Source organism: Gasterosteus aculeatus, chromosome 14 (genome assembly GCF_964276395.1).
Source record: "Gasterosteus aculeatus chromosome 14, fGasAcu3.hap1.1, whole genome shotgun sequence".
Taxonomy (NCBI): Eukaryota; Metazoa; Chordata; class Actinopteri; order Perciformes; family Gasterosteidae; genus Gasterosteus; species Gasterosteus aculeatus.
Window position 1 is genome coordinate 5,177,660 of NC_135702.1, and position 16,607 is coordinate 5,194,266.

Here is a 16,607-nt window from a genome sequence, read left to right on the forward strand (position 1 = left end):
CCTCGTTGGTTGGGTGTTGACCCCCCACCCCCACTGGATGTCAGCGAATTGATGGAAGCTAACCTCACATGCATGTGTGTCTGGCCCTCTTTCCATTCATCTGCACTCCTGGGTATGAGCAGCTCCCCGCCCCATATCAGAGTCGTCTAAATCAAGGAGCCGGGCCAGGTGACGTCCGCTCCGCGTCGGCTTTGTAGAAGATCCTGGCCTTGAGAGACTGGAGTAGCATAAGTGATAATGTTTCAGACACATATATTTGTTCAAGTTTAAGAAAAAAGGGGCACATGTATGGAACACAAGCAGGGCAATAATTAGTTGCGTGGACCCTAATGTTTCCCCACTCTTCATTCAAACGTGTTCAGTCTGCTCTGATACTTTGATTGGAACTAAGACGCCGACGATTCAAACATGCAGAGCATAGAATGTGAAAGTTTTGTCTACGGAGGAAATAGTATAACGTAATGTATGTCTCTGTCACCGCTTATGTGAGAAAAAATGTATCTTTTTAAATATTATTTTTCTCCTTTTGATATATGAATAAGTTGCCAATAATAAATCTGCACATTTAAGTGTCACATTTGAGTGATAAGAAGGATTTAGAAAGTAAAGTTTCAGGCTTATTTTCATCCTGTGTTGATACCTCAGATGCTACTGCACATATCTTAAGACCTGCTACCCGACCCCTGTTTATAAGAGAAGGAAATGGCAATTTGTTAAAGTGTGAGTAGCACGTGTTTGATTCTGACTCGGGTTTTCTTTGTATTTGAGCCGCTACAGCAGAGTCTGTACCTTTGCTGTCTTTGACTAGTGCATGTTCACCTGTTACAACTAAAAACAAAAAGCGATATTTAAATTGCAGGTGGATGCTAATAAATGAATAGTAGCGCGTAAGGCAACAGGTTACTGGTGCTGAACAAAGTAAAATGTTTGCATATTATATCTTGGTGTTGGAAGAAGCGGAAGTCATTTGTAAAAATAACCCTTTTTGCTGCTGCACGGACAACCGGAGCAGCTCATCATCGTAAAATGATCAAACAAACAACAAACCGCTATCCCGGCCATAATGTTTGCTGCTTTGTTTGCAATAGTTACATTAACGTAAAAAAAAATACCACCTGACTTCAAAACTGGAGTGGAATTCGCATAGTGACAGTGTGCCAATGTCGTCTCACATCAGTGGCTTAAGCTTGCAGTCCGTATCTACTTCTCTATCTGCTATCGTTGTTTTTTCTTTGTCATGGCTTTGTATTTGTGCATCATTTTGCCGGACACAGGCACGTCAATATTGAAGTGCTTTGCAACCCTAGTGTTGACTCAACATTGAAATACTGTAGTGTCGGGGCAACTCAGCAACACGCAATGAGCAACAGATTATGAACAAGACCGCTCAGAGCCAATCAGAAAACACTGTCGCTGTTGAGACAACCTTTTCTCCTCAGAATTACGTTCATGTATAATCGGTTTTTACTAGGGAGGGGGGCAATGGTGGCCCCTGGATGAGTGGATTACATCCAAATTACCTGCAAGAGTTAAAAATCAAACAAATCTGCTAAAATCTTCATTGTCTTCTTCTTGTTTTATCTCACATGACAACTGAGACAAATACAACTACTTGGTAGAGTTTGGAGAAAGAAGGTGGTGATTTTTTCAAAGGAGAACACTGACTTTTTGTCTATCAAAGGGCGCAAACCTCCATCATCTGGAGCTTTGTGCTTCAATCCATCCGGAAGCCAACCGCCACGCCTCCCCACGTGCCACACGAATGTCCACCTACTTCTTGCATCACACCACCAAAGACTACTTGAATGAACTGCATCTGAACGTAATTCACAGGAGACACGGTTGCGTTATTGTTTTGGCTGGGTTGAAAAAATAAAAATCTTTATTTGCCCCACGGTGAAGTCCCTTCACGACCTGCCGTTTGGCCTCAACGGTCCAAATCTACATTTGCCCTTTTTATGACCAGCTGAGTTAGAAAAATAAAAGCTTCCCACTCTGACGGCCACTTCTCAGAGTGGTTTGACCCGTCCTCTCAGGCTAACCATGAAGGGGGTTTTGTCTCATACGAGGGAAGATACTCTGTCATGATCCGTGCTGGTTGTATCGTTTCTATATATGAACTGCATTTGGTTACGTGCTTGTCTTGCTCTAAAAAAAAAAAAAGGAAAGAAAAGTAACCATGCTTTGAAACCAATAACGTGTTGCACATTTGACATTATCTTTTATCTATCTAAAAATTATTTGACCAGGAGTCCGTCTTGAGACGAGCACATCTCGTTTTCAAGAGTGTCCTGGCCGACGAGTAGGCATCAGGTAAACACTTCATTCCAATTCCAGTACTCGAACAGGGACAAATTGACCTACAGAGGCTTGCTAAATGGATCCGGTCTCAAATCCATCCTCTTGTTACATGAACTGTTTAGTTCCTGCATCAGTGACACATAAGTCACCCGCACCAGTCCTGCAGGCGTTTTTGATGGACACATTCAAAATGTCCATAACTATGACAATCAATGAAACAAAGGATTAGTCACTCAGTGTTGCATCCCATGTTTATTTTGTAAGATAGTTTCACAGAATAGTTAACTGGATTACAGACACATGCTCAGCTCTGTGACATGTGTATTTATTCTTTGAACCTTTTGTTCAAAGTAAACTCACAAACAAAACCATGTCTGCAAATTAGTAAAAGACTTTACTAATGCAATGCCACGCACACCTTTTGTTACATTTCATTATATATCCATGTTTTCACCAATGCGTCTTTGTTTCTGATTGTCAGGCTTGAAATATTAATTATGTCTTTGTGTAAAATATTTGAGGGAAATTTAGATTATTCTGATAATATACGAGAAAAGGTTTAAAATATTTTGAGATAGGAGCAGTAATGGCATTTTGACAAGATGTGGAGAGCAGAGGTTTATTTCATTCTTTAACTCACACACATTTCAACACTTATACTTTTAAAATAAGTTCTATCAATAACCCTCAACAAAAGATGTCCTGCAGTGACTCATAAGAGAGAACAATTTATCACAAACTACTGATGAAATTATTTCAGTACAAAAAATGTGTCTCTGTAATGCCTTGTTTGCATCTCAAAATTTGTGTATTTATTTTTTCACAAATACAGCCGTCATTATTTATATGATGTTTGTGCACATTAAGATGTTGGTGTTTTGCTTGTTTTTATCTGTTTGGCGTGTTAGTGGCTTTTTTCTTTTTCTTTTACACAATTATGTTTTTGACATCAGATATGGGTTGATTCCTGTATTATTTTTTTTCAATTGATGAAGTTCGTATATTGATCTACCATCGGGGATTCTATTGTGACAGAAAAGAAGAATTACTAACTTAATACCGAGATTAATGTTTAAATGGTGGCTCGACCCATAGCTGATCCAATTTCTGTTTCAATTCAGAGTTTTGTATGGGAAAAAATGGAACATTAATTTACCCATTAGTGGTGTTTATATATTTTTTTTCATTTTTTTGTTACATTTTTACTCTCTTTAATATATGCAGTCAGTTCATAGATCAGGTGAACTGCATTTGTCAGAAATGAGTTAATTCACTGGGAAAGCTGCTATTTTGAAAATCAGAAAATATCCACTAGAAGTTTTGTGTTTTCTTATTATAAGATCCATCTGTAGAAATTTGCACTGTAAAAACTATTTCAACGCTCAGAACAGACTATGTTTTTCTAAACAAATAATGTGTTTGTTGGGTGCAAATCAAACTCAGGTATTACTATTAAGTCTTTGTCTATATTAATGCTGGGACATTTACTGGGATCTAGTTTAACTGGCATTAAAATGTTTCCAGACATTCAGCTAGTTAGTCGTAAGTTTCTTCAGCTTAGGGATGATAGAAAATGAAATGCATTAAAGTTTGCCATGACTTTATACCGTTTCAAACCGATTCCTGCCACAATTGACTTTCTCAGCAATTCAGATAATTCTCTCTCTGTTGCCGAAGCTAAAATTCAGTGTATAAAACAGAAGCTTTCTTTAGAACATGTGAAAGAAAACCATTTTCTTCTTAAAATAACCAATTTAGCTCTAATTGTCCGTTCTGTTGTTTGGTAAGTTTCCATTTACCTTTTGCACACCTTTTAACTGAAAAAGAAGAGGATGAAATGTCAAAGAGAGACTAGAGGACGAGAGCAATAAGAAGAAAAGGGCAGCGGGAAGCGACTGATGCTTGTTGCCCTGAAATCCTAACAGAAGCCCCCTTTTCGTCCAACTCCCAGCAGACATTCACATCTCCACAGGTTCTATTTGCAGGAATTGTTGAATATGTGTTGTCCTTCCAATCTACAGAGTTTAACACCGTTGCCTTTATAAACGCTATGACAGCAGCCTCGTAAGTGAACGGCAGTCTCGTGGCCAGTGCGTGGTGCTAGTTTTAGCCTTCAACCCCGACCCGTAGCCGCCGCTGAATGGCATCAATCCAGTCCGACAGCCCGACGCGCGGCCTGTTGACAGCCTTGAGCGGAGAAAGACGTCCAGAAAAATGCCGCTCAGGTGTGAAGCTCAGTGCAGAAATCTTCGGCCTCCAAGGACGGGGCTTAATGATTGATTGACTGTGGCTAAAACCTTCGGCACGCTAAAAGTCAACTCTTCGTCTTCTTCACTGAAGAATAGCCTGTCAATGCACAAGGTCAACAGTAACTACAGGAAAGAAATCCTCTAAATGCATTTGGACACAGTAGTATTCACAGTAAAGATCTGTATTAGTATTATTGTTAACTGTGGCAATTATTTCTACAAAAGACCAGTTTCAAGACGTCCGTCATGCTTGGCCGTTTTACCACAGTCGGTGTTTAAAAGACGCTTCTGTCCAGTTTTTAATCACCCGGCTCTGTGAGTTGTGATTCTCACGCCTGTGAACTCAAAAAGACAGAACAGTACTTTTAATACTATTTAACTTATATTTTTTTAACAATTTATTTAATGGAAATTCATCTAAACCTTTAGTCAATTCCATGCTAATTGAAAGATTTAACGATAACACGGCATTCTGTGGTGAGATGAGTGAAGTTTTAGTTTTCCATAAATGTTTAACGTATAAATATATTCCCAGTCTGTGGTAGTGTGTTAGGAATGTGTCACTTCCTTTGCTCGTTTTTGTTGTCACCACTTTTATTCTTTTTCCTTAAATGGTATTCTATTTGTCTTTGTGGTGTGTTTCAGCACAGTTGTTGTTGTGATTTAAATAGAAAGTGGCTTTAAATATTCTTAGTCTAGAATTTGCTCTGACAAAACGCTGTCCAGTAACGTGATGTGTGGCTACAACTCAGATCAGTATTCTTCTGTGTGTCATCGTCCACATCAGCACCTTCACAGTCCACGCGATCGCGTCACACTTTCAGTAGTCTTTGTCTCCTTATGTGTCCTTCACTCCTCTCAAACTGTATATTTCCCATAATCATCACCATTTTGTCCTTTACACTTTATATCTTTTGAGAGAAAAACTTAGTGGACGTCAAAAGACGCAGCTTGTGACATGGAAAGAGTTGATATTAGTAGTGATTTGGCGGATAAAGCTCCTCTATTTCATATTACGTGGCAAAAATGCAAAATGCCAATTCCCTATTGAACGTGTTTTCCCACAAACACGTCCAAGCTGCATCTTATTATGTTATCACTGTCCATTATCCTGCCCTCTTCCTGTGGTTAAGGGCAACCAGAGTTTGCCACTGCTTTATGTGCTCACCTCTCCTGACTGCACCTCAACAGGGAAGAAGAACTCCTTGCTGCTGCAGAAGTTCCAGAAGGATCTGAACGCCGGCGTTTTCAACACGCAGGAGAACGAGATATTGAAGCAGATTATACGTCAGGACAGGGAGATGGTGATGATGGTGGACCGCAAGCTGTCAGTCACCGGGATGAACTCAACGCCAATGTCAGGAAACTCCATCATTAACTCACCAGCCCAGCCTCCCTTCCCCACTGCCTTCGGCACCAGTCAGCTCCAGCAGTCCTCTGTTCCCCTGACCTACAGTGCTTCAGCTATTGCCAACGCCTCCGCTGCCCGCATGCTGCCAGCCGCTGCCGCTGCCGCGGCGCAGGGGGTCTACCCTGTTCCCAGCCTCTCCCACGGCAGCCTGAATTCGTCCTCCGTCATCGCTCAGACCCCACTGCAGCAACAAGGGGCCATCATGTCGCCCTGCTCCTTCACGGCCGCGATGTGCAGCCCCCCCGTGCAGACCCCTCTGGCCGGCCGCAGCTTCCAGTACAGCTCGCGCACGGCCTCCCAGCTGTCGCTCCTCCAGCAGCCCCTCGCTCAGCCGTCCCTCCCCACCCAGCAGCAGCTCGCCCAGCAGCTCGCCCAGCAGCAGCAGCCCGCCACGTCGACCGTGGCCGCGGTCACCGGAGCGCAGCAGCCGTCGCCTCAGCAACAGCGGGTCCCTTCACCTCAGCGGGGGGAGGTCCACAAGAGCACACAGGCGCTGCAGTCGGGAAGCTTGAGCCGAGATGTCAGACATTTGTCGGCCTCGCAGCCGTCATTGCCACATGACACGTCTCTGGGACCGCGAGTCCACCCGGCCTCGGGAGACTCCCTGGCCTCCATCGCGCAGCCGGCGGCGGTGGTCCAGGGGATGAATCCGCAGAGCGGCATCCGCACCACGGTGCCGCAGCGAGTCAATTTGTTCCGGCAGATGTCGTCAGGAGCTTTGCCCCCAGTGCGCTCGGCCGCGGCAGCAGCGGCCGCGGCGGCAGCGGCAGCATCATCATCATCCTCAACCCAGCACAGGGAATCCCCTGGTTCTAGGAGAGATTCTGTCCTGAGCAGTACAGACACTGAGCAAGACAAAATGCGTTTCGCATCAAATTTATGATCCCATTTTTCCCTTTTCATTTTTTAAAGTTTTGATTCATTTTTAAAAATGGAGGAACAACAAAAGAGATCAAGATTTGGAACTTCAGCATTTTTGTTTCTCTCCAGTTTTCTTTAAGATAACCTCATAGAAACCCTTGTACATACGATCCCTTGTATTATATTTTAGACTAATTGTCTCCCTTAACTTAAGAATGTATATTATACAGATACATCTCTCTTTTATTTTACGCCATATATATATACATATATATGTATGTGTATATATATATATATATACATATATACTGCTGTGTGTATGGATGCGTGAAAGTGTGTGTGTGCGAATATGTGACCGTGTATAAAATCCAAGTAGAATATTTGGCAATGGCAATTTAAAAGCTGTAGTATAAACATGAGTCTTCCTTTCTGAGAAATATAAAGAATTATATACAATGTATGATGTTTATTTATTTATTTTTATTTAATTTGCTTTCATTTTTTTTTTTTATTGGAATGCATTGTGAATTCTGACGACTTTTTCTTTCTTTCTTTTTTACCATTGAGGAAAAAAAAAAATATATATATATATCTTCTCATATTAAGCAGCTTTAGGTACCACTGTGGAGCAATACATGCAAGCAACTCTGACAAATAATCTCAAAAAGCACACACTCACAAAATTAATCTCACACCAGTTTCCTGCACCCTCGTTTCAGGAACCAACCCGAGATACGGAACTAAGTGTTACGTTGCTCTCAGCGACAAAAGCGACAGTATGCTGAGCCACTAAATCCCCACGGCAACTAACGTGCAAACCATGACAGTGTTATGGGTCCAAAGGGAGTTGATCATAGAAATGCTGCTTTCTTTGTTCATTTTCAAGGAGAATGGAGTGGGGAGAAAGACATGGATGGATGCTATTCTTTTCTATTGCTAATTTCAGATGGCTGAGATGTTACGTAACGTTACTTAAAAATTCTGTGTATATTTATAATATTTATAAACTAAAGATTATCACCATTATGCAATAGACTGTGACATAAAGATTACCTATATGTGTGCTGTAAATAGTTTTGTAGAACTAGTATTTACAGATACTGTGTGGTGCATTCTCTATCATAACAATGTCTTACTTCAGGAACCTGGATATCATCTATACGCGAAGAAGGTTTATACATATGTTTCATAAGGGATAAACAAACCTTAATGCAATAGCTAGCCCGGCTTGATGCTGATTGGAAGACGGGGAGGGTTTTCTCTGTATTTTATTCCTAGCATTAGCACGTCGAGTGAACATATATTTACCCACAATACACAACTTCATTTTAAAGTCATCCTATTGAAAGCAAATGTCTTTTCCAATCGCCTCATTTGCCCAAAACTGCAGGAGACCGTCAAACTGGTCATTTTATGAAATGTATTGTTGGTGGCCTCCGTTTTGTTTTTAAATTCATCACACCTTTTTTGGGGGGATTAAATCTGTTTCTTGAACCGTACGCTGTCGTATCACACGAACTGTAGATGAAGAGCCCGGCACGGCATTTTCAACTTGTATGTTTTAGGATAAAGTCATCAGCTATCCAGAACGGGAGACATTCACAGAAAAGAAATGCTGGTTTGCATTAAGGTTTTTTTCTCATGTAAATCCATTACGTGGGCTTAGGTACTCTAAACTGAGGCAGGGAGGCAAAGTCAAGCCAGAATTTCATGAATCTATCAACAACAACAACAAAAAATGCTGTTTTTATTATTTTAATCTTGCAATAATAAAAGTATTTGATGACTAAAAGAGGCAAGCCGTTTGCGGCTTACGGGCCATTTCCCTGAACGCACATTAGTCGTTTGTGCGCGCGGCCGTCCTGCTGTCTCTCCTGCAAAACGGACTGTTTAGAGTCATACTTTTAACGTCCCATTAGTTCAAAGTGACTAAGCCCAGTTCAAAGTGACTAAGCCCTCCGAAATGGCGTTTGGAAAAAGAAAAAAAAAGAAAAAAAAAATTACTCGTCTTCGCTACAGATTGTGTCGATAGTGTGCCGATGCAGTCAACCCACCATTGTCACGAAAGCATGCACTGTCACAAATACTTAAAAAAGATACTATCTCGAAAATGTTGGCGTTAAATGTGATGTTACGTTTTGTTCATTGTCTGTCTGCCTAGACGTTAACTGTGTGTGAACAGGAGCATTGACCTTTCACATGGACATTCTTAAGTATTTGTGCCTAAAACTATAGCCATGTTCCATCATTTTTGTTTCCGAGTGTGAGCGCGGCGCGTAGGTGGCGGGGTGGGCTTTGGTCGAGGGGTGTTCCTGCACACAACCGCGCGTTCATTCTCCCTATAATCTGTGTTCTATGTCTCAGTGTTTTTAGACAAGAAAGGAGTAAGAAGTGATGGCCAAATGTCTCCGTTTTATTCAATTGGTACTCCAATGAACTCCTAGAGGCAGATTATTCTTTCCTAACATTCTCGGTCAAGCTACGTAGAATATTTAAAGGGGTTGTGTACAGTTAAAAAGAGAAGAAAAAAAACTGCAACTTTTAGCAGTAATATCGCGCTCGGCGAGACGTTGTACAACATTTGGGGCAACGTTATACCTTTCTTTGTAGCTAGGCACTGACTTCTGGCTTGAATACTGATGTGTGGAATGAAACTGGCCAAAGCGAAACATTCTAAGTCGTTGTCTTTGTTTTCAATTGCACTTTCTGATTTACTAATAAAAGAAAAGGTACACAGGTTCTTTCAACTAGGCGCGGCGTCGAGCGAGCTAAGGCGGGAGCAACACCCCCAGGGACCCCGTACGAGGGGGGGGGGGGGGGGATTGTTCCACATACAACAGAAAAGCGCTTAATCGTAAATATGCCATAGTGTATAGGAACTAGTACACAGTCACGATGGATAGCAGCACTGTTGCTTTGTGCTGTTTTTGATACTTGCCTTTGGAAGGGAGAGCTTCCTATCTATGTGCTTTTTTTTTCACCAATCACAGCTAACATACCGGAATGGGCATTAATGGTGATGTACAACGCAAACTAACAAGCTTACACATTAGCAGTATAGAGACTCTCAAAAAAAACCAGCACATATATTTGTATGTTGTTGTTGTTGTTGTTGGGTTTTTTTAAGTTTGTTTGTTTTTGAGAAAAATAAAGAAGACATCCAAAAAGGAAGTGAGACTAATTGTGCCCAGTGAGGACGAACCAAACGTGGATTTTGGTTTTTGATGACCACAGGTTTCATATGTTTACTGATGATGCGCGCGGTGGAGAGAGAGCGGCAGACCAGCTGCTCGGTCCTCTTAAAGCCCACTCACACGGTCCTCGTTCAGCTCATTCATGTAATCCAAGGCTTAGACAAAAAGAAATATCAGTTGGTTACTTGACACAGATGAAAGAAAGATTAAATGTAAACTTTCTTACAACAATATGCAGACAAACAGTGTTTGTCAAAAAATCTTTTTGATTTTTTTTTTGTTTATTTTCTTTGTAAATAATAAACCTTTAAAATATAGAAAATAAAAGACATATTGTCATTTAAAAACAACTTGTGTGCGTCATTCTATTGTCAAAAAATTGTGTGTTGCAAAGGGGATTCAGGCGTTTTTTGCCTATTTATAATTTGTTAGAGGAAGAAAGTGGAGAAGATGTCAAAGATGAAGCAGTGGTTCAAAGGATCTGCTGCAGGTGAGGATTGAGGAAAATAAATGATTGGTAGTGATTTTTCTTACTGTAAAGTGAACCTTTTTTGTAATTAATTGCTTTAGAATTCACTGTTCATTAGAGATCCAACGATTGATTGATTATCCTGCAACTATATTGATAATCAAATAGTTGTTTTAGATGTTTTCCGGCCTTGATATGTCTATTATTTCATCAGTGATGTCACTGTGCGTGAGTCATCAATGAGAAGTTGATTAATTGAGATATTATTCTTTAGCCTCAATGTCGAAATGTTGCTGTTACCCGTTGAAAGCCGGGCTAACCGGGGATCCACCAGCTTCAGTTCATCCGTTGCTCAGTTGTTGGGGACACAATTCCCTCAATTAGGCACTTATGCTTCATTAAATGTGAGTGATTTTATTCAGGGGGAATTCATTTCTCAGCTTGTGTGATGTGAGAATGTATTGATACAATGTATTTATTGCCACATTATTCATTCACTGATATTTCCCATGTTCAGATATTGGAGTTTCTTTTTATTGAACTTGACTGCAATATGAAACTTAAAGCCTCCTCCATGAAGGGTGCTTGTTGAGTCCGTTAAAAGATGGAATGGAATTTGGTGGAAAAAAAGCTGTGGACCTAAAAGCCGCGGACTGCGCTCCAGGAACAAAGCGTGACCATTCGTCTTCCATGTCGCTGGTAAAAACCGTTTAATTATAGAGGCAGTCAAGCTTAATGGGATGACAGAACGGCCTGATTAGGATGCTTAAACGCTGCTAATGGAACTTCAGCCAACATCATTACACCCTGTAAAAATAAAACAAAGAAACCGACCCAGAGTCAAAGTTCACCCTTCAAACAAGGTGTTGCCGTGAGTTTAAGTCTTTTAAAGGGCACTTATCACGAAACATCCTATTTACAGGGCTTGAGGGGAAATGTATCTAGAGTGCCTACCAACTGTGAAATGAGACCACAGTTAATGTTTTCATGGGCTTCCTAAATCTGAAAACTTGTGATTTAATCAACATTTGTATCTCCATCCTGTGCCACATGTAGGTTAATGAGAACACACTGTCCACATCTTGAGAACAACCTCCGCAAAGTATTTTTCTCAAAACCCTTTAAGAGCACATTGAGTTTTTTAACAGGACGGCTTGAAGAGTGTTTTGCGATTACAAGTTATACAAGTTTGAGACCGAAAGCACGACGTGTCCCCTTTAACACCGTCTGTTAGCATGATTCGGATGCCCTTTGGCCAATGTCCAGTACACTAAGCATAGAACATTTGTTTGCATCATTATATCTCTTTGGCGGAAGACTTCTGTTGGAACCCTCCTCAGGGTTTTGTGTGCGACCACTTGGCTGCCTGACGTATCCCCGATCATTATGCATGAGCAAACAGTCCGCGCTGTTCTAACAACACCTGTTCCTGCAATGTGAAGCAACCTGGAATCAGCTCATGGCAACAGAAGCACCAACGTCTGTGTCCGGGACAAAGAAGTAACAATCAATTAACATAACAACGGCCTTTTAATGATTTCAAACTAGTTAGATCTTCTCCGGCCAGTGTTCATGTCCATGTTCACGTGACATTAGGTGGCGTTTTGAGGCCGTTTAATGACCCAGGCTGGAATAACTTTTACTATTTTGAGAAGAAAGTTGGGACGAGTTAGGAGGTCGGCTCTAAGTGAGAAGAGTTGTGATCTTTTATGGACACACACGTAAACCGTCAGGGTTTATCTCCTTGGTCCTCACATGTCTGTACTGTATACAGAAATATGTTATCTGTGTTGACGATATCTATTCAAATACGTACCAATCATGCTGCACTACTGATTATATTTATTTAAATGGACATAGATTATTTGCTGAAATGGATTCTGGCTGTGATGCCATCCGTGCATCAATTCCGTAGGTTTTCATACATGCACTTTAACCTTGTTGTGACCATGGAAGGACTTTGGGCCTCCAACGGAATTTTCTTGTCCTGTCCTTGTTATCCCATATTGTAGATTCAATTATTTAGGATTGCATATCAAAGCATTGAATTAAACATGCAGCACTGGGGTCAATAAGCATGTAAGTTAAATCCCACCAAGGACATAGTACATAGTATATGGTTCAGTATGCTGTTGGGGGAGTGAACTGAAGTGTGTGCTAAAGCATTACATCAGTGGCCGACAGCCATACGCTCAGTTTGTAAAACTATAGAGTGCACAGCATTCTTCTGAGAAATAACATGAATAATATGTAACATTTGTCAGGGGCTTAATTAGCTATTGTTCTCTCCATGTAGATTTGTTAGTTCATGCACGGCAACACTTGTCACCTTGCAAACAAATTCCACCACCAGGCTGAATCAGTAACTTCCTCCCCTCCAGCGCAAACGCCTCAAGACATTTTTAACACTCCAGAACTGAGCGGGTGTCCTCTGGGGGCCACATAAGGTCACACCCACCAGGAGAGAAGAATCCACAAGGGGACATCTGACAGGAGCTGATCATACATGTGCTGTCTAGACATTAATTAGATAATGTTCTTCCACATCCAATTTTTCCCCTTTGCCCTGAGTAGGACTCGTATTCGGTCAGTGTGTGTGTGTGTGTGTGTTCACTCGATATCTCTGCAGGTATTGACATGATGCATAAATGTCCTGGCCTTCTGGCCAAGGGTTTCCTGAGAGCAAAAGCAGGGGACTGATTAGAATGCAAGAACTGCCTTCCTTTGCTGCTTTGTCTGCACAAGCCCACCTCATTTGCCTCCAGATCTCACACACACACACACACACACACACACACACACACACACACACACACACACACAGACACACACACACACACACACACACACACAAGCACAGCAGCCGATCAGGTTTATGACCTTTTGAAACCAGTGAACAATGTGGGAATACCAATTCTATTTCTAAATAAGGTTCTGCATGCCGTTAGCATTACACAGAGCTTTATACGCCACATAAACTGTGATATGAATAAACATATGTTTAAATGTCCACTGCACTACAAGTGTAGTACTCGATCAACATGAGCTCCTCCCCACGCGTCAGAAAGCCGTCTCGACTATGCAGCAACCTCCGGTTCTGAAGAATCAAGCCGATTCCGATGTTTTAAACTTGCATTCTCTCTACTGTCCAGCAGGGGGAGACGTCTCTGGTTTTCGAAAGTAGTATGTGAGAAAAGACCCTTTTTCTTTCACAGTAAACATTGTTTATGGTCTCAATCAATAGTTTAAAGTCTTCAATACAGCTTGGTTTTGGTTTTCATTTAGTAAAATAGACTATAAAGTGTAGTCTACCTTGAGCAGATTTCCTGTGATTGAAAGGTATTTACCGGAGCGTCTCTACGTCACCCTGATCATGTCCAAACATGGTCACTTGCATTCACTGGAAAGAGCCACGACAGTCCGCAAACCAACCAGCGAGAACAAACCTCTGCTTCTCATACACCTTCTGCGATGCCGATGCTGGAGGTTTGCTTGTCGGGTTTGATTAACGGGTTAGTTAAAGTCTAAGCACCAAACCCACCTAGTTGGTTTCAAAAACCACCATGGTTTGGCTTAGAATAAGTATGCTTGTTATTTTCTCTTGATCGACTGATTGATCCGTGCAGCGTGCAACATAAACTGCACAAAGCCGACTGGAGACATTTCCTCTGTCAAGCAGTATTTCTTTTTTCTTCTTCTCTGTGTGACTCCCGTGTGGTACTCAGATGTGCTGTGAGTTGCTTTAACCTTTCCCGAGCACCTCGCCGTCACAGAGCATTTAACCTTAGATGTGAGTGCTGGACCTCACGATGGAGGTCAGAGGCTTCTTGTTATCTTGTTACTCACCCTCTTTGTCTCCTATACACACAAACACAAACACACACACACACATATTCTGTTCCTAACCGAGCAAAATATCCCAAAAACCATTTTGGGAGGAAAACCTGATGATTGGAGCAGCTGGAGGGTGATGTGAGGTCACATGAAACAACCTGGATTTGTTCTCGGGTGTAATCCTAAACACAACAAAATCAAAAACAAGATTAAATTCTGCCAATTTCTGCACAACGTAAAGCATCAGTACACACCTATTAGGGGGCTAAATTGATTAGAAAGGCACAGAGCACCACAGGTTTCCCTCAATCCAATTGAGCTTCACAATCCAGAGATGATAGCTGCACGACCTGCCGATTAACTGCAGGGAGAAGGAAGTTACAACAGATACGGTAACTGTGGGAGGTTATTAAATCTACTTAAAAAGTTAATTCTCGGGTCTCCCTAATTATCATTTATCTTCATTTGCAGGCGCAAATGCGATTTTGACATCTTGTTCAGCAGATTTGGGATCTGAGAGCCAGGCAATTATTCATTTATATCTGTCATTTAAAGATCCAATCAAACCCATGAAACACTCGCTCCGCATCATCAGTGTCCCGTGTGAGTCCCACCCTCCGACCGACTCCAGCCTTTGTTCTCACATGCATGGATGCAGCGGGGGGTCCTTGGCGAGGGGGTCTCGATCAGCAGTTTATCTTGTGACTACATCGAGGACAACACACAACATGCCCTTCGCCGGACCCACTGTTCCGCTCCCCGGCGTTAATCTGTCTCAACGAGCCGGGATTAATACTTTCCCAGAAATGCCGGCCTGCGATATGAACGAGTAAAAGGGGCAACGGGAGACATGGCATCCTCCTACTGATCCACTTTAGGTCACGGCCTGCCGCTCAGCAGACATCGTTGACCAACGTAAGCTGGAGTGATCAACAGGATTTCATATCAAACAAAGAAAGGCTTTACAAAGAGGTCAGGATGCTTCGACTCTCTTTGTAATCTCCTCTGATAAACAGTGAATAGTATTTGAGTGAATGCTACGTTTCAAAGTTTAAAGCAAAAAACATTTAGTTTATGTGCGTCATCAGTGCAGTAAGGAGCAAGTTTGATCAGATTTGATGGATAATGACGAAGAAATACAAAATGCTGTCATGAGAAGTAAATGTAAAAAGAGCTCACTAGTCACAATTCATTTACTATTTTACAAATTATTTGATTTGGTCAATTTTCAAGCAAAATTCTTCTTGAATAAATGAAAAGAAAAGCTGCTTGTTGAGGTCTGTTGTGATAAATCTTCTCTTTTTGAGAACCGCCTACACAAATAACTAACAGAATTAACTATAGTGAAACATTGTTGGATTAAATTTGATCTGAGCGAATGTCGTCTGCATTGTTTTTGAGCCGGAAAGAAATGAATCTGTTCTGACAAATCTCACATTCGAGGGCCTCCAATTTTAACACCGTATTTCGAGGAGATATCATGTTCATTTTGACGGCTTATCAGGTCAAATATATTTTAAAATGTGTGAATGTTCAGTCTTATTTATCACTATTCTTATCACCCAAACCCATTTTCCCGTCCTTCTTCATACTTAAAGGTGCAAAAAAAAGTATTGAAATGGGAAAAAAGCAGCAACACAATGACGACAATCTACAGGCCTTATTTTGGACATTTTGTTCCACAAGAGTGTGCTGATCAGCTCGTCTTAAACAGCAGTGTCATGGTAGCAGATGTTCCTTTTAGTACCTGTTGGTGAATGCATCGTCTTCCTGCAGGGACGCAAAGCCATGTCATTCACTACCAGTCATCACCAAAGTAAACTGTAATCTGGTCAGTTGGAGGGCAGAAGGATGTGAGAGGAGTCCCAGTGATGTGGAACCCTATCCCAGACTCTCTGAACATGTGACACCTAATGCCTCCTGCGTAACAGTAAATAATCCTGTCATCGTTAAACCCCAAACAGATTAAACAAAATCCCCTATGAATTGATTTTTTTGTTGTAGTTTTCCATATTCCAAACCATATTAACGATAATATTATGATTCTCGCCTTTGTTTTTCTCTTCTGTGCGTCTTCCGAATGAAGATGTGGACGGATTGTTCGGAGCGGTTCTGGTCGGTGCGAACGGAGTCGGACCTCCGGCTGGCTGGCACATTCAGACGTACCAAACATGCATTTGTAATTTGATGGATTGAGAAGTGAATGACCTCTGCAGCCTGTTAAATCTAAGCTGTGCCATCCTGAACCGTCTGTTAGACGACATAAGCTTTTGTTTTTTCCCCCAAAT

General features: G+C 41.6%; 1 protein-coding gene across 1 annotated transcript in view; it reads left to right on the top strand.

The window, feature by feature from the left end:
- The window catches only part of hcn1 (hyperpolarization activated cyclic nucleotide-gated potassium channel 1), a 56,388-nt gene extending 46,025 nt beyond the window's left edge, over positions 1 to 10,363 (top strand). The window contains exon 8 of the mRNA XM_040197739.2: positions 5,742 to 10,363. Within this exon, the coding sequence (XP_040053673.2) occupies positions 5,742 to 6,844 (1,103 nt within the window). The 3' untranslated portion in view covers positions 6,845 to 10,363. The remainder of the gene's footprint in view (positions 1 to 5,741) is intronic.
- The last annotated feature ends 6,244 nt before the right edge of the window (positions 10,364 to 16,607 follow it).